The 19,181-nt window shown below is 43.3% G+C and overlaps 2 protein-coding genes and 1 pseudogene across 2 annotated transcripts; 1 reads left to right on the top strand and 2 right to left on the bottom strand.

Moving 5' to 3' along the window:
* Positions 1-5,973: 5,973 nt before the first annotated feature.
* On the top strand, positions 5,974-8,912 carry LOC108159988. Its single transcript, XM_017293696.2, has 6 exons — positions 5,974-6,236; positions 7,289-7,606; positions 7,672-7,833; positions 7,895-7,972; positions 8,029-8,172; positions 8,298-8,912. Exons 1-6 carry the CDS (start codon positions 6,213-6,215, stop codon positions 8,703-8,705), a joined length of 1,134 nt encoding a protein of 377 aa, XP_017149185.2. The 5' UTR covers positions 5,974-6,212; the 3' UTR covers positions 8,706-8,912.
* On the bottom strand, positions 8,888-10,018 carry LOC117193344. Its single transcript, XM_033398066.1, has 2 exons — positions 9,259-10,018; positions 8,888-9,164 (listed from the first exon to the last, which is right to left on the bottom strand). Exons 1-2 carry the CDS (start codon positions 9,435-9,437, stop codon positions 8,948-8,950), a joined length of 396 nt encoding a protein of 131 aa, XP_033253957.1. The 5' UTR covers positions 9,438-10,018; the 3' UTR covers positions 8,888-8,947.
* LOC117193033 lies at positions 9,986-15,678 on the bottom strand (annotated as a pseudogene).
* Positions 15,679-19,181: the final 3,503 nt, after the last annotated feature.

Raw genomic sequence — 19,181 nt, 5'->3', positions numbered from 1 at the left:
TCATGCAAGGAATAATTCGATCTACAAAGTGGAAGGAACAACGGTATAAAATTTCTAGTCAGTCTAATAGGAATCGTGAAGTTTATGCGGCTCAACAGATCAGGGCTGTCTATGTCACCCCTGATCAAGTTGTGCATAAATATCACACCAAGCATTTTTCTACGGTTAACTAAGGATGGGAGGTTTACTAATAGTAGTCTACTAGAGTAAGATGGGAGTCTTACACCCGCATCCCAGTTAAGGACCCGCAGAGCAAAGAGTAAAAAGTTTTTCTGTACTGATTCTATACGGTCCTGGTGTACTTTGTACTGAGGGCACCATACACAGGAGCCGTATTCTAAGATCGGACGAACAAGCGAGGTATAGAGAGTCTTTGTTATATAGGGGTCGTCAAATTCCTTTGACCACCTCTTTATAAACCCAAGCACGCTCATGGCCTTATTTACCATGGTAGAAATGTGTTCGGAAAACTTTAACTTGGGGTCTAACATAACACCCAGATCATCCACCAGGGTAATTCTCTCAAGAGAACCACCAAATAGGGTGTAAGGAGCCAACAAAGGGCTAGAACGATGAAATGTCATAACTTTGCATTTCGAGGCATTAAGGTGTAACAAGTTTGCACAACACCATGACTGAAAGTTATTGAGATCGGATTGCAAGCGAGAATGAAATGAAATGTCCTTGTACTGGACACAGAGTTTAACATCATCCGCATACATAAGTACTCGAGAGTATGTTAATACTGAAGGTAAGTCATTAATAAAGAGTGTGAAGAGTAAGGGGCCTAGATGGCTGCCTTGTGGTACTCCCGAAGAAACCTTTACTGGGAAAGAGAGGGAGTTTTTGAAGAGGACTCTTTGAGACCTAGAACAAAGATAGCTAGAAATCCATCTCAGGAGGTTGGGCGGAAACCCTAAAAGGTCAAGTTTATGCGCTAAAAGGGAATGGTTTACAGAGTCGAATGCTTTACTAAAGTCGGTGTAAATAACATCCGTCTGTAAGTTACCTTGAAAGCCTTTAATAATGAAAGAGGTAAACTCTAACAAGTTCGTGGTGGTTGATCGCCGCCTTATAAGTATTAAGTATTATTATGTAAAGTTAGTCTGGTCACACTTGAAGTGTCCACTTCCTCTTTCCTTTCTGATCTCGAATCGAATGTACGTGGTACCGGTGTTGCAGTGAAAAAGTAATCAAGAAATACATAAATAATCTTTAAAGAAAAATATAACTTGGTACTGTCATTCGTTTACTAATTGTCATAGCTAGTTATCCAATAGACGGAGAGACAGACATAGCTCAATCGACTCGGCTATTGATGCTGATCAAAAATATATATACTTTATGTGGTCGGAAACGATTCCTTCTGGACGTTACACTCAGCCACTTTTACCACAAATCTAATATACCCCAATACTCATTTTGAGTATCGGGTATAAAAATCTCGGTTTTGAGTGCCCCAAAATGGAAAGTAGTTGATGTTGTAATAACTGGATGTTGTTGTAATTTGTTGTTTATGGCATAAATCCGCCATTTCTTGTCCGATCGGGACGTGCGATAGCTTCCTGTGATCGAAATAATTTTCTTGATCTAATGCATTCCTTATCAAGGATCAAGGATATCATCTCCAAACATATATATCTTTTTTTCTACCTTACTTGTGGCACAATTGAAGCGTACCATGGCCCGCCGTGATCAGAAAAGTCTCCTTGGTCCTTCGGTAAGGACTCCAATAACCTCAACCATACATATTTAGTTTTCTCGGCTATTTGTGGGCTTCCTGTGATAAAAAAGGTCCCTGATTTGATGGAGTCCTTATCAAGGATCAAGGACATTTCTCCCAATCAAAAATATTTCACGCCCTTTTTTAATCGGGATAGTTTCTCCAAAACAGGATACAGCAAGGATTATTTTTCAATAGCTTTATTCATCATAACTTAGCCTAGCCTTAAATAAATAAAGAAGTGAAAAACATTTGTATCTACTATCTAAATATATGGACTATCTAATATATATCCTTAAACCTAACAACAACGAGATCTATCTAGAGTCTAGCCCGCGTAGCTCCTCTTTTGGTTGCCGTAGTCAAAGTCCTTGTTGTCGATGGCCCAATCGAGGGATGACGATGTCTTGTTGGGCTCGGATCTTGCAAGGAACATAAGTCCTCTGTGAAGGAAGATATATTATAAAATATATCCATATTATATACTGATTTACTTACGCGTCTCAAAGCTGAAGCCCAGCATTATGTCCCGTGGGCGTGAGCCAAAAAATTTCCGGCGTAGATCACTGGTCCCTGCTGCAGCGGACGGGACGCCCCATAGTCGAGTCAGCGACACAGCAGCTGCATTATGGCTGTGGCCCGCAGCAGGATAGTCAGTGGCTGCCATAGTCTAGCCAGGACTCATCTCTTGGACCTCCAGAGTGGACGAGGAGCTACGTCGGAATCACCCTTTCACTGGAAAGGCGGAGAAAGCAGCGTGGGACGCAAGGAAGAGGGCCATGGCAGTGGCCGGACCCATAGGTCGCCCAGGCCTCAGCCTCGCGCGACAGGAATCATGTCCCCAGGGGCTCACTGCATGGTGGCCTCTTCACCAGGTGGAGCCGGCGGGGAACGCCAGAGCAGAAGATCCTGGGAGCGAACGCAGCAAGATCGTTTTTCGAAATGTTCGGTGTATGAACTGACACATTTACGAGTAAATACTGTATGGCCGCCAAAAACGAATGCCAAGATACATGTACATAGATAAAAGATAGTTCCGTAATTGGACACTAGTGGTTATTTAATAAAATGTATTAAATATTTATTGAGTTTTAAAACAAATAACGGCAAAGAATACGCTTAATCTGTTTGTATTGCTTTCGTTGGGAAAAACTTTTATTTTTAAAGCAGAAAAGAAAAACAAACCGGCTCTTCCATAGCGAACTGACTCCTTGATGAACCTTTCCCTCGACTTTTGGGTGCAGTTTCATGCGAAAAACTGGAAAATTAATAAAACGGAAACGAAATTGATTGGCAAAAGTGTGGAGTTGTGAGCCGGTGCGGCTGCTGCTGTTGCAGTGGTGCAGACGCAGACGCAGACAGTTGTATAATTATGCAATCCGCGTTGCACTTCGTTTGCATGTCCCAGTCAATTGCCAGGCGTGACTGCAGTTGACCGACTGACTGAGGCAAGACCGCTGATGCCATCCCATCGCCCGTTCGCACTGGCTCACAGTTGCTGCAGACAGTTTAGCAGCTAATCGAACGAATATGCCCACTTAAGTGCAGTTCGTTTGAAGAGCCAAAGCCCGCCCCAAGTGACAGGTTTCCTGGTTAACCCCCCAAGTCGCACCGAAGGGCTGTCTGGGTCAGCGAACTTGGAAGGTAACCAGTTTTCCCCCCGCTGCGTTTCCGCGATAGTCTGCGACCCCAGGCGCCATTGCGACTGATTATACGATCGCTAAATTAATTGTATTCGCTGGTCAAATCAAATGAACGAGGTGCGATTGATGATTTTTTGTTTGGGTCTACCAAAGAGTAATGTCTATGCAAATGACACTTGGTTGGGGCTTTATAGCAAAGACATAACTCATGCAGCTGTGGGAAATGAGGACACCCGTGTCGGACGACCTTCAGAGGGAAATTGCTTGTGATGCGCGTATAATGAAATCATAAATTTCGATCCACTTCAAATACCTGTAACTGCGGTTTCAGGGAAATTCGGAATCTGTAGCAAGCCTGGGGCAAGTGCCCGAACTGGCGCGCCACAGCCTTATATGGATATGCAACGGCACCAACAAAGTCTTGCCACCTGGCATGGTGCGTGAGTTTTGTCAACGCAGCCCGTCCAGCCTCATCGACTGCATTTGCTTATTTTTTGGTGGACAAGCAGGAAGCAATGTCCATCGGAAGTAAAAGGCTGAAAACGAATTTACAGGCTTAGAAGGTGTCGTTTATTGCCATGTGTGAGTTTGTGAGTGTGTGGGCCATGTTACGCCCACCCCTGACGAGTTATGTGAGCACAGCCCACACAATCTGTCGATCGTACTGCCAATCTCTTGGCCATTCAAATCAGGCAACAACAGGGCAAAGCCAGCGGAGAAGGAGGTAGGAAGTGCATGCCAAATGCTGCTCTAATTTTCATGCCGGAACCAATTGTACACGCGGCACACCACCACCACCAGCACTCCCTTATAGCTGCCGCTGGCTAAACGCTCCAGATACATTGACCGATTACCGCCAGCGATAAGATGAATAATCATGAGAGATATAAATAAATAAATAAACACACAGGTCCCACATCTCCCCTTCATAAAATGGCTGAGACACGAACGAATTGGGGAAAAGTAAAAGTGGTCCAACATCGATATTGAGGCGAGTGGTAGAGCGGGCATGGGGCACGAGCCGCGTAGGACATTGAAACCAAACCGAAGAGCTGCAGCGGGGGAACGCATGTCCATGGGCAAGTGGTTACGCATTTCATTTGGTTCACTCAATGCACTCCAGTTTGGCGGCTCGGACAGCACTTCCTGGAGCGGGACACACACAGACATTGGGGCGATTGGGGCAGCTTCATTTATCTTGATTTGATGAATATTAATATGATTGGAAAAGCGGAGCTCGGCTCCTGGTGTGAATACCGTTTGGCACTTCCTTATAGCCCGGGTAGGGGGAGGGTGGAACAACTGCCTGTCAGAGGAAATGGGAATAGATGGCAGGCCATTAAGGGAGAGCCACAGAGAAAGGGGGGGAGCTTTCCTACAGCTTCATAGGAGTCCGAGTGTATTAACATGAATCCCCTTCCCTGTCGTAGTACAGACAGTACTAGACTGCCCGTTATGAAACTCCCCCCACTGGTTGTCGTGGACTTTCCACTAAGTGAAACGAAACCAGACCGCGCACGCACCTGGAACAGCTCCATAATCTGGCCAACAGGTGGACCTCGGCTAGCCCCTGCCATAGTTGATAAGAGGAGAGTGAATAAAAAACGGATAAAATAAAACTTAAATCAACATGCAATTAACTTGCTTTTGACCAAGTGAATCGAACCATTTAAAGAGGTATTCCGCATGTCTGCTGCTTTGGCTTTAGCTCTGGCTCTGGCTATATGGATCCGCTCCCATTGCAATGTCCCAGGAAATGAAACGGAAAGCAGACAGACAGACATGGGATATGAGAAATGCCCGCAATGTTCGGAGTCAAGTCTGTGTTTCTATTGTTTTTAATTGATTCGGCGGTGTGGCCAAGTGTTGGCCAGGGGCTTGCCACATTGCTGCACACGAAGAAATGCAATGGGCCGTAGGCATAGGCATAGGCACGTCCCCGAGCATTGCCCTTAACCGAGTTTGGGTGCTATCGAAGCCAACGAATTACATTAAAAACCATCTAATTAATGCGACACTACCTGGCATATCAAAACATCTCCAGTCCCGAATAGGTATATAGGTATAGGTATACAAAAACGTGACGACCTTCGGCTTTGGCTATTGAACAATAAGAATTCCCAAAAATCAAAATCCAAACCGGCCATCAGGCAATCGGTCCCCAGGAAGATGGTCAAAAAGGGCGTCGCGGGAAGGGGAGGTCTGCCACATTATTTTGTTTATTTGGTTTCTTTGATTTCCCATTGCGTGCTATTAATTTGCATTGCTTAAATGCGGCTGCCGCTGGGGCTTGCCTTTATTTTTCAATTTTTTCGGCATTAAGATTTATAACATTTATGGCCATAAGCTTTTTGTGGCGATTAGACGAAGTCACGTCCAAGACCAAGCCATAAGAGCGGCTGCGAGAGCGCGCCAGAGAGCGCAGCTGTCGCTAAAGCTGGAGCTTTGGGAAGCAAAAGCTCTCTTCGCCTCGTCATTGTTTACACACGAAACCGTTATCAGAATTCAAGGTCTTTTACTCTCGTTTTCACGCAGAGAAACAGACTGAGAGAGACAGATAGAGAGAGAGGGAGAGAGTGGAAGAGTGGGGGAGAAAGAGTGTACGTGCGTGTGTGGTGCTCTCATTTCGCCGGCTGCACCTGCGCAGTGTGTAAGTGCGTATATAACCGTAGGCCCACAGTCTTCAGCACTACAGTCGATTCCCGAAAGTGTCCAAGGCGGTGAGCTCCTCCGCCACCCATCCTAAAGTGGTATCCAGTGATCATAGTAACCCTCTTTTACACCGCGGTATAAGCCAGTGCCACAAATAGTGATTTCGACCTTATCTCCAGCTGTATTCGGGAGCCATGAGGATCCAGCGGCATTTTGTGGTAATTACCAAAAACAACAGTGGAAAAGTGTCGTATGTCAAAATGGGGGTGAAAGAAAGTAAAGAACAAAGAACGACTAAGGCATTTAACATTTTCGATTGTTTGAATGAATATGGGAAATAAGGGATACTTTTTCTGCTTCTAATGAACGTTTCCACTGATGTACAACAGTGGAAAAGTGCATCAGATTTCTCAGGGATGTTTTCACTACCTTAATATAAGAAAAAATTATTTCTATGTAGCAACAATTAAAGCAAACATTGTTTTTCAACTAGCATATCCATTAAAGAAATACGCTTTCCTTCCTGTCAATATCACGATCCATACAAATTGAGATTTTCTTAGCCATCGCTGTCTCATTCCCACTTTGTCGCGCTTTGTCAACAATTTAAATCGCTTCGCGATCGTTTCATTAGCATCCATGGTATATCCATGGAGTGCACTGCCTGGTGGGACGGCAGCGAGAGGGCCCCCGACTCTTTTCCCTCACGACCGATGATCCAACTGCAGGCCAAACCAGTCGTCGTCTCCATCACCACTTTCTCTGTCCAGAAGGGCGAGGAAGCTGACACGATCGATCCGCTTACAATTAGCACTATCAGAGCACGGCGATGAGATAATTTTTGCCGGCGTTAATTTTCATTTCATAATCGAATCTTGTTGACATTTGTGCGCCTATTGATTAGGATTAGTTTTGGGATATTTTGAAATGACATGAAATCGTCCAAACCGAGAAGGTGTTTGCGAAATCCCGGCTGCGATTGGTGTTGCTGACCTTGTTTGATTCTCCAAATACAGAGGGCTTGGCTTGCAACATTTGCCCTGCCCCAGCAGCGACGCCAACGCTAGCGCTGACTCATAAAACATCCAAATAGATGTTTATTTTAAAAAACCCAATTAAATTTGCATAATAAAATAAATTGACCAAATAAAGAGGGGCCATATATTGTATTAATTAGCATAACTGTTGCGAATTCCGTTTGCTCTCCGAAGTGAAGTTGGCTTCCCAAGTCGTTTGATCATCTTTGCGCTTCTCTCTTTCTCTGTTTTAGCTTGGTCTTCTCGGTGCGCTCTCTGTGGCCATCGGTAGCAGCCAAGCCAAGGCTGTGGTGGATCAGCAGGCAGCCGACACTCAGCTGGACAGCAAGAGCGTTGCCCAGCAGCGCATCGACTTGGGGGGATTTAGCGATCATATCATCGACGATCCTGTCATCGACGAGCATCACATAGAGGAGCACCACGAGCACCACGAACACCACGAGCCCCACCATGATCCCGGTTATTGGAAGAAGAAGGTCACGTGGAAAGAGGGCTGGAAAAAGATATGGAATCCAGCCAAGAAACAAATCTGGAATCCCTCATGGAAAAAGGTTCGCCTCGAAACGGAATTAGCTTTCACTTGGAACAGATTTTGATTGTGGTCCTTGTTCTGTAGATCTACAAGCCCCATTGGGTGAAGGTTCCTGGTTGGAAGGAGATTCAGGTGCCAGCTTGGAAGCAAATTTGGGTGCCTCACTGGAAAGAGATTTTAGTGCCTGCTTGGAAGGACATTGAAGTGCCCGACTACAAGCAGATCTGGACCCCTGAGCTCGTAAAGGTATACAGCCATTTCCCATGCCACAATTAATATTTGATCACAATTCCGTTTCCCTCTTCAGGTTGGCATTCCCGGCGAGAAATTTTTGGGCAAGGACCACGATGGTTGGGAGTACACCAGCCACGATCTGTGGAAGAAGGTCAGTAGCAGCATCCCTACAATCATTTTGCAACAGTTGATACTTTTCTCCTACAGAAAGTGGTTTGGAAATCCCACTGGAAAAAGATTTGGAAGCCAGCCAAAAAGCAAATCTGGGTGCCCGACAAGAAACTGGAATGGAAGGAGGGATGGAAACAGTACTGGAAACCAGCAAAGAAGGAAATTTGGACCGATAAATTGGTATGCAGATATCACATAAATATGAACGTAGTTTTGTGGCCAGGCTGCTCGCAAAAATAGCATAGCAATTCTTAGACAGCGAATAGACCATACATATATATACAAGCAATCCCCTTTTCTTACAGGAATGGAAAGAGGCATGGAAAGAGATTTGGGTCCCTGGCTGGAAAGAGATCTGGGTGCCTGGTTGGAAGAAGATCTGGAAACCAGTGGTCATATCCGAGTGGTTCCCCTCGCCCGATCATCACCATGATCATCATCATCACGAATCTGGTTGGGATTGGGACCGCAAGGGTACCGGTGCCGCACCCGCAACCGTCGCCCCTGCAATAGCCACTGCCACCGGCAAGGATAAAGTAGTGTGGAAACGCTATGACACCAATGCTTCCGCCTCGGGCAAGCCAACGCTGCTGCAGCCAGTGGCCAGTGCCGATTTCCAGGCCAAAGCTCTGGAGGCAGCCAAGTCGCCAGCTGCTGCCGGACCCTCAGCCTCGGTGGCCGCCACCTCGCAATTCAAGTTTCCCGGTGCGTAGGCAGAGCAGCAGTGCAGCCATTCAACATTGCATCACTGCATCTCCGCCTGCACCTGCATCTGCCCGTCCCAAGCTCCATGTAAATAGTTACAAACCAGTCGCTAGCTCTTAAGGAATCCATCCACTTCCATTTGCTTTGGCGCCACTTTAAATTATCTCTAGACTTAAATGTTTAATTAACAACAAAGTGAATAAAACTACGAATAAAATAAATAAATAAAAGTAAAGCTAGGTTCAGTCTCTCAGTGGGCATGGGCATGACCCTCCTCATGCTCCCACTCGGTGGGGGCATTGGGCAGCGGCACCCATTCGTTGTGGACGGTCGGTGTCCAGACCTTCTTCCACACAGGCTCGTAGATTTTCTTGGTCCGCCAATACTTCACCCAGCGGGCATTCCAAGTAGTTTTGTTCGCCCAGAAGCCGTCCGCCTGCGGATCCAGGGTGTCTGTGTGTCGTACGCTGTAAACGTGTCGTGTGCGAGGGGAGAATATAGGTGGGATAGGTTCGGTTGGTGAAAGTGGTCTAGTGGCTAGTGGTTACGCAATCGGCTCACATGGTAGTGGTCTTGCCGCCCAGGCAACAGCTGATGGCCAGGCACAAGAGCAGCAGCGCTGTCAGCAGTCGAAAGGGGAAGGCTCCTTCTGTGATGATTGGCCTAGGCATCCTGTCTCCGCTAGTCTCCCCTTTCATGTTTTGCAGACGAATGGAGGCTCTATTATCTCCACTCTTCATTTTATGGCTCCCACTGAGCGCTGGCCTGTCATGCTCTGTTCCCTAATTGAAATTCAGTGCGCCCGGGCCAAAGCCAAAGGCAGCCACCATTAACCATCAAACGAATGAATTGCAAATTCCCGCACTTGGCACGATCTGATTTGCGGGTGAAAATGGTTGTAAATCCCAAAGCGATAGACTTATATAAGAGTGTGTGTTTTCACACATTGCCCCGTGCTGGTGGCAAGCCACACGATAGAGGAGACATTTATTATGTACCGATCCGCCAGAAATGTTCGAGGCAACAGGGTTCATAAATATTTTTTGTTGCATTTCTTTCTTAAGCCTAATGTAAAAACGTTGCAAATCAAAGTTCTGTATGTGTGGCAAAGCTTAGGAGTAACAAATTCATGAGCACATTTCCAACATTTTGCAGAAAACAAGTATTACATTACATTACACACATTCGTTTCGTACACACAATTCGCGCAGAGTATTGTCTATAGCATGCAATATACACACATATTTACATAGAGTAATGTAATCGTATGTAAATGGTGTGTCTATGTCTAGAGTGCATCAACTTAAGGCAGATGGTTGCAGGTGATGGTGTGATAGTGATAGCGATAGCATACTTGTATTAAAGCCTATAGTTTCATTTCAAAAGTTCGTGTGATTTTTTTTTTTTTTTTTAGGGCTTAAGTTACCAAGTTACCCGTGAGTAGCGTGGGATTATTTGGCCGCCCGCCTTTTGAAGGTGGAAATTGCCAAGTCAAAGAATAGAAGATGTTGAAGTACTGTTTATAGCTTTACATCAATTTCGTCGATGAAGTCAATTAGTGTTTGGTACGCGCTGATGTTTTCTTTTTCAAAGAATTTGTAAATATCATTATATTTTCTTAGAGATGGGAAGTTTTGCCTTGTTGTGTTGTACCACTAACCATACAGTATATAGATGTGCCAGTTCATACAACGAAAGCGTCACACACTGGATAGCGCGTTCAGTACCCCAGAGTGACGTCATCATGAGAGAGAGAGCGCAGAGAGCGCATGTGTTAGTACACACGCAATATGTTTCGACAAAAATATGTGATTGTATGCTTTTTCAGATTTTTTTGAACTCTCTCAGGTCTGGTTCTGTTTTGCCACCAGCATGTTTTAGTGTATGGGTGCACATGCATTCTCACGTACTTTGCGTGTTTAGTATTGCTGGCCGCTAGAACTGAAATTTGAGTTTGGTTCTTGTTTTGGGTCTTTTGATGGACTGACCTACCGCCACAAAATAAATGAAGAATGGGCAGGGGGTGGGGGTATGGTACACTAGGGCGCGGGAAATGAAATAAAAGCTGTTATTTGTTTGATTTATACCACAAAATATAAAATATTACAATAATAAAATTACAAATTTATTTCCTTATTTTAAACAGGTTTATTATAAATTATAAAAATTATGCAAACGCCATCGGTTCTCGACTTTTTTGTTTATTATAACTAAAACAATGATGTATCTAAATATACAATATAAGAAAACATATATATATACTTAAATAAATTTGCATAAACATATATATTTCTTTCTATAAATAGAGGATATTCCTTAAGAATGTTCATATATGTAACTACATATATATACGTAAATACATACACTACTGGACAAAATAATAAGTACACGCTTATGAGCTTTCTTTCACGTCCTATAAAACTTTTCTAATAAACATAATTAAAAAATCAAATTTACTTTTAGTTTTCTAACCTACAATAGACTATAAAAATGTTTATCATAAGCATTTTTCATTTCAAATATATATTTTATGATCGATTAAACCTTAAAATCATAAATAACGGCTGGCCAAAATAATAAGTACAGCAATTCTCCAAAGCGAAAAACTAAAAGCGTATCAAAATTTTTACACTTTTTTTATATAATTTATAATCGTTTAATAGTATCCTATTTAGCCACACTTATTTTGGATGATTTCGGCCATTCTTCTTGGCATACTAGCAATAAGTTTGCGGCAAGTCTCCACTGAAATCTCACACCACGTTTTTTGCACAAATTCTCCACAATTCTTTTTCTTTTCGAAAAGCATTTTTACCAATTCGACGTTTTAAGTCACCCCAAAGGTTTTCAAATGGGTTTAAGTCAGGAGACTGACTTAGCCAAGCCATAACGTTTACATTTTTTTCCGTAAACCAAACCTTCACCACCTTTGAGGTGTGCTTTGGGTCATTTTCTGGTAGAAAGACCCATCTCAAGGGCATGTTTTCCACTGCATTAGGTTGTATAATGTCTGTCAATATGTTTTTATACCCGAATTGGATCACATGATCAGTTATGCGATGTACCGGCTCAACGCCATGCCAAGAAAAATAGCCTCAGATACCTATACATCAGCCTCCGTTCTTAACCGTTTTCTTTGTGCACCGGAAGTCGAATTCTTTGCCTTTGGGTCCTTGTATACATCTTCTGGAGTCATTATCAAAAAGATTTATTTTTGTTTCGTCTCTCAATAATATATTATTCCACTTTTAAGACCCATCTGACCCAGACCATGCCAAATGATTTTTAACGAGTTTTTGCCTCATCTTCAAAATTTTACTCGGAGTAAGGGAACTTTTCGGACTATACGTCCTGTTAGGTCTATATATTGAAGTCTCCGACGAACCATCAGACCTGATTTTTCTTTCCCAATTTGAGCGTATTTGACCTTGGAAGACATGAACTGATCCTTTTTTGTAAGACTGATGATGCGGGTATCCGTTGTTTGTAAAGATTTCTTCTTCCATCCTCGATTTTCAATAAGCACTTTAGATTTTAAAGTATTCTGAACCAAGAATACCGATCGTCCAAGACTTTTCGCAATTTCCCGGAGAATTTTCCTTTCTTTTTGAAGACTTATGGAAAACTTCATTTCTTCAGGAGTACGGCCTATCTAAAGAATTTTTGTTAACTCTCATGTACTGAAATATGAAGGAACTCAATAAAAACCAACAATCCTTTGACCAAATCCTTATCCAATCCTTTCAAATATATAAATAACACCAGTGTACTTATTATTTTGGCCAGACCAAAAATGCCCATTCTGCAAAAATGTATGAATATAATTTTATTAAGATGGTTCCCCACTTTAATTTTTGATTTAAATATTTGGCTAGACTTTAAACTTTCCAAATATAAACAATTGGCATCCATACACTTACAAACATTCGAGCTATTCCATAACAAACTAGCACGACACCGATGTACTTATTTTTTTGGCCAGTAGTGTACATACATATGTACTTAAAGTCGCCGCTCAAATTGGCTCCCGATTGAAGATCGGTACCCAGGGAACACCACGAGGAGGCCATTATATATTAAATGGGGTCAAAAATTAATCTGACCTTTGAGTCGACTTGATATGACTTAATTTCAAGACTTTTAAGTAATTAAGTCACATCCATGTTCCCCGCCTAAAATTAAATCTGTTAGATATATGTACATACATATACATAAATGAAAATAAACGAGGGGGAACGTTGTGAGTTGCAGCGGACACCGCAACTCTACAGTTATACCCGATACTAAGTCAGTATGGCTCTCCTCCGGCAGACGCCGCTAATATTGAACGACACGACAAAGAGTGCGTGCGAGAGAGACAGAAAATCAGTCTGAGCGTGACGTCGGGCACTGCGTAACAACTGCAAATTGATTTGTTCCTATTGGGTATAAAAATGATCCGATCTGATCCAGATTCAGCAGTCTGATAGATATGGTCATTATCTATGATTCTGCGTTTTTAGTTTTCTCGAATCTGCAATATTGTGGATGCAACAGATTTTCGTCCTTTGTGGTGGCGGAAGGGGGTGGGGCGAAATTCTGAGATATACGTTTTATAGTGAGATCTAACAGAATTGCGGATACCAAATTTGGTTACTCTAGCCTTAATAGTCGCTGAGATTTGTGGATGCTCCAGATTTTCGTCCTTTGCGGTGGCGGAAGGGGGTGTGGCGAAATTTGGACACGAAACGGTCAAGGTCCGATATCACAGGAGTGTGGATACCAAATTTGGTTGCTCTGGCTCTAATAGGTTCTGAGATCGTTGAACTCATAGTTTGCAATTGGCAAAACCGACCATGAAACCTGTGTGTTAGAGAGAGACAGAGCGAGAAAGAATGAAATTGTTTTCTTGATTCTGGTTATAATAATTATACGATCTGGTTGAGATTTTACACTCTAGAACATATAGTCATCCTCTACGATTCTCTACGGTTTTATCGTATCTTTAAAAATGTGGATGCCACAGATTTTCGTCCTTTGAGGGCGGAAGTGGGCGGGGCGAAGTTTTGAAATATTTTTGTAGCAGTGACATATCACAGAAGTCTGGATCCAAAACATCGTTGCTCTAGCTCTTATAGTCTTTGAGCACTAGGCGCTGAAGGGGACGGACAGACGGACAGACGGACGGACGGACAGACGGACAGACAGACATGGCTCAATCGACTCGGCTATTGATGCTGATCAAGAATATATATACTTTATGGGGTCGGAAACGATTCCTTCTGGACGTTACACACATCCACTTTTACCACAAATCTAATATACCCCAATACTCATTTTGAGTATCGGGTATAAAAACACAAAATAGTTGTACATTTTATATTGTATGTATTTAATTATACGAATATCTTCATTTCCTTCTTGGGCTTCAGACGCTGTTCCACCTCGGACTTTAGACGACGCAGCAAAAAGGGTTTAAGCACGGCATGCAGTCTCGTGATGAGGGCATCATCTCCCAGGCATGTGTTTGTGTTGAACCATTCATCAAAGTCCTCCGCCGAGTTAAATACATCGGCCAAGAAAAGGTTCAGCAGGTCCCAGAGCTCGTGGAGATTGTTCTGCAATGGGGTACCGGTGATGAGCAGCCGATTAGCTGTTTTGAACTCCCGGAGTATCTCCGACAGCTTGGATTTCTCGTTCTTGATGCGATGCGCCTCGTCAATAACCAGATAACGCCAATTGAACTTCTTGAATACGGACTTTTCACGTATGCACATCTCGTAGGATGTCACGCAAACATCCCACTTGCCCGGCATCAACACATCACGGATGATAGTGTTGCGAGTGTCCTGATCACCAATCAGGCAAACGGCCTGCAGCGATGGGCACCATTTCTTGAACTCATTCACCCAATTCTGTAGCGTGGACTTGGGAACAATCACGATGTGGGGACCAGCTTGGTTTCTGCAGGATAATCAGAATGCTCTGAGTACTTTTGAAGCGTATCACATTTCGATAACTCACTTGAAATGTTTGAGATACCCAAGAAGAGAGATGGTCTGTAGAGTCTTACCCAAACCCATTTCATCGGCCAGAATGCCGTTGATGCCATTCTCGTACAGTGAGATCATCCAGTTGAGACCACGAACTTGATAGTCGCGCATTTCACCACCCTTAATGTAGGTAGGGGAAGCATCGAAACGAAATAGTTCCTTTGTAGCCGTATCCTCGGCCAACAACTCTTCATCCTCCTCCTGCTCTGTTTTGCGATGACGATGACTACAGGGACTGTGGGCATAAGTACGCGTAAAGAAATATAAAATTATATGCATTTACTCAGCCAATTGCTTATCCTTATCTCTATCCTTATCCTTCTCTTTTTCTTTATCCTTGATCTTTTTGGGTCTGCCTTTTGGCTTTGTGGGACTCTTGGCGCTGTTTGTCATGAAATGGGTGAATATTTCAGCAGTTTGTTTTAGCAGAAAATCGAAGCGCCGACTCCGGTCGGCTTCAATCTTGTTGTCGAACTCTGCCTCCTTCTCCCCCGAGGAGCTGGTGGCCGCATCGGAAGTGGTTTCATTCTGCGGAAAGGCGAAGAACAATTTTAGAATAGCACTTCGGAGGCGAAGGTAGCGTAAAAGAGAATTGAAGTACTAGCCCCGCGCGCCCGTACCATGAAGCGTCAAACGAAAATTGAAAAAGCATTTGTTCCTCATGCGACATCTTGGTATTGTATAGTCTTTGGTTATACTGACTTAGTATCGGGTATAAGCGTAGAGTTGCGGTGTCCGCAGCAACTCACAACGTTCCCCCTCGTTTTATTTCATTTTATAAAATGTATGTAAGTTAACGACAAAGTTGCCAAAACACAAGCAACCGACACGAGCCGCTCCAGATCGCCACAACTGCTGGATCAGCGTCTGGACGATATCCGCCAACGGCGAGGGATTCCGAGAAATACCTCGCCACGGCTGAACTGCTGTCGTTGCATCGCTGCAACATTCCGCGGTCGCGAACCCACAGTAAGAATAGGGCCTCAAAATATATTGAAAAGTAGTCTTTAATTATTCGTCAAATAAAGTACACGGACTTCGTCCGCAAGAAAACTCAATACGTTGAATTTATTAATATAAAAATTTAACTTGTATAAGTTTATTATATTTTGCTTATTTTTTATTTTCATTTATATGTACATATGTACATATATCTAACAGATTTAATTTTAGGCGGGGAACATGGATGTGACTTAATTACTTAAAAGTCTTGAAATTAAGTCATATCAAGTCGACTCAAAGGTCAGATTAATTTTTGACCCCATTTAATATATAATGGCCACCTCGTGGTGTTCCCTGGGTACCGATCTTCAATCGGGAGCCAATTTGAGCGGCGACTTTAAGTACATATGTATGTATGTATTTACGTATATATATGTAGTTACATATGTATATGAACATTCTTAAGGCATATCCTCTATTTATAGAAAGAAATATATATATTTATGCAAATTTATTTAAGTATATATATATTTTTTCTTATATTGTATATTTAGATATGTACATCATTGTTTTAGTTATAATAAACAAAAAAGTCGAGAACCGACGGCGTTTGCATAATTTTTATAATTTATAATAAACCTGTTTAAAATAAGGAAATAAATGTGTAATTTTATTATTGTAATATTTTATATTTTGTGGTATAAATCAAACAAATAACAGCTTTTATTTCATTTCCCGCGCCCTAGTGTACCATACCCCCACCCCCTGCCCATTCTTCATTTATTTTGTGGCGGTAGGTCAGTCCATCAAAAGACCCAAAACAAGAACCAAACTCAAATTTCAGTTCTAGCGGCCAGCAATACTTAACACGCAAAGAATGCATGTGCACCCATACACTAAAACATGCTGGTGGCAAAACAGAACCAGACCTGAGAGAGTTCAAAAAAATCTGAAAAAGCATACAATCACATATTTTTGTCGAAATATATTGCGTGTGTACTAAACATGCAAAGATGTTCTCTCTGCGCGCTCTCTCTCATGATGACGTCACTCTGGGGTACTGAACGCGCTAGCCAGTGTGTGACGCTTTCGTTGTATGAACTGGCACATCTATATACTGTATGGTTAGTGGTTGTACTTTGTACAATTGAAAATTAAATGCGAGGCGTTATCGATACTATCGCATGTATCACATATGTTACTAGGAACTACATGCATGTTTGCGAGAGTGTGCCTATCAAATGCGTTACCACTAAGCAGTCTGTTGATTCTTTTAGCGTCAATGGCTTTAAGCTTAGTTTTATTTAGGAACCACGGTTTGGATGATGTTGAGGGGAAAAGCGAGCAGTAACCTCGGTGCTTGATACTAGCAAACTCGGCGTATTCTCTCTCCCATTCTGCTTTTAAGATTCTGTGTATTTCGCGCATAGCGTCTTTAAGGTTCCATTTAACCGCTGTGTATTTTCCTCGTCTGTGGTCTTCTTTGGCTGCTGCGTCAACTGAAGTGTTCTGAGGGATGTTAGCGTGTCCGGGAATGTAGTGAACCTCTACAGTTCTTAGATGTGGATTTTGTTGGATCTTTTCTCTGATTTTGTAGGCGATAGAGTTATTCTGAATGTTCTTCGCCAGAATGAGGGCCCCGTTTCTGCTGTCTGTCAGGAGCGCGACACGAGGAAAATTGTACAAAATAGCATGGTCTAATGCCTTCTCGATAGCAAGGAGCTCGGCGGACAACGAGGAAAGGGTTTTGTGCGTGTAAATAGCTATCTAAAAAACCTGTCCTATCGTGCAGGAAAGCGGCGCTGGAATGCCCATCTGCGACTGACCCATCCGTGTAATAGATTTCAAAACCACCCTTTGTCGGCTGATCCTTCTTTTCCCCGTGGAGCAGAATGATACCTGCCTGGTCTATAGCGTGCTTGTTGGGTGCAGAACCCTTGAAAAATTCTAAGTCGGAGCTAATTTTAGTGCAAAACGAAGCTGTGTTCTCGAAAACCTCAACTCTATCTATTATGCTGCCAAACTCCCGATATGCCTTAGCGTAGCCCGTGTTTAAATCCCTATTTGCTGACACTGTTTCACTTGCTGGGAGATTAAATGCAAACACCTTAACCAACTCTTTCGCCGCCGGGAATCTCATCCTGTAGTCCGGGGGAAGTTCTCCTGCCATGTGATATATGATAGGAACGGGAGTGCAGATTATCAGACCCAGCGACTTTCTGAGGTGATGGTTGCAGTGGGATTTGATTTTGGCCAAGGCAGATTTGGACAGGTTGCAGAATGATGAGCACGCGTACTCTAGCCTACTTCTGACAAATGCCTTGTAAAATATAAGCCCTCTTTTGGGGCTGATACCATAGTGACACCCACTGAGTAATCTGAGAAACGCACAGTTTCTGTTCGATTCCGAGATGGCCAGATCAATGTGACCAGAGGCTGAGTTGTTTGCTGAGATAGTCCTGCCTAGATATTTGATCTGCTCTACTTGTCTGATCTCAACTCCCTGATGCGAGATATTTAGCGCAGCTCTACGATTGTTGAAGTAAATCACTTTAGACTTCACCGGATTGAATGACAGGTTTAGCCTATTGCATTTGTCATTCAATCCTTTCTCACCCTTAGTTGCAATCTCTTTGACCTTGTACAAATACACACAACGAAACACTTACTCTGGTACTCGGGAGTGGTTCTCTTTGCTTAAAGCGTAGCTTAAGAGAACTTGCGAGTCGTTGTTGGTGTTGTCCGAGCGGAGAGCAGAAACTGTGCTGATGTGAGCGTTGAGTTGAGGCCTTGTGTCGAGCGATGATGTGCAGCAACAGAACGATCGTTGTCTTCTTGGTCTCTGCTTTGCACGAGAGAGAGGCTGCTGTCTAACCGTCGGCTTGCGTTGCCCTTTGTGTGCTGCAGTGAGGCTACTGTCCAGGCGCAGAGCTATCGTCCGATCTTCTTTGTCCCTGCTTCGTGCGAGAGATAGCGGCCGCTGGATAAACCGTTGGTTTGCGTTGTGTTTGCCGTTTACAGTTGCAGCCGGTAAAATATGATTTTATCTGTACATTTAACTGAACGCGGAACGAGGTAGAATCATATGCGAATAGTACGAATTAAACGCAGTTCCCCTCATGGGCCACCAAAAATGTTGTGAAATCCTCGATACGAGCTTTCAATGTTGAGCAGAAAATGCTCTGGGGAATCTTTGCGTTTAATAATGTACTACACGATGTAGAAAATTTGAGATTTATTCATTTGGACTTCAATCAACTTAAACTTTAATCGTAATCGCGTATAGGGTACAGTTTAATGGGTAATACGGGTTTAAGCGCGGCCGGCTGCAACTGCTTGATTGTCGCTGTGATTTCGTCGACACGCAAACGAAGAATGTTCTTGGTGATCGGAGACGAGGTTACGCCGCCCTAGCATGAGACGAAGCCGTTCTCCGAGTGGGCAATCGCAGTTAGAGAGCTCTCACTCTCTTTTGCAGTTTAACCCTTAGAAAACCGTTCACGCAGTGAT

The sequence above is a fragment of the Drosophila miranda genome (genome assembly GCF_003369915.1).
Source record: "Drosophila miranda strain MSH22 chromosome Y unlocalized genomic scaffold, D.miranda_PacBio2.1 Contig_Y2_pilon, whole genome shotgun sequence".
Lineage (NCBI taxonomy): Eukaryota > Metazoa > Arthropoda > Insecta > Diptera > Drosophilidae > Drosophila > Drosophila miranda.
This window is presented reverse-complemented; position numbering and strand designations above follow the sequence as displayed.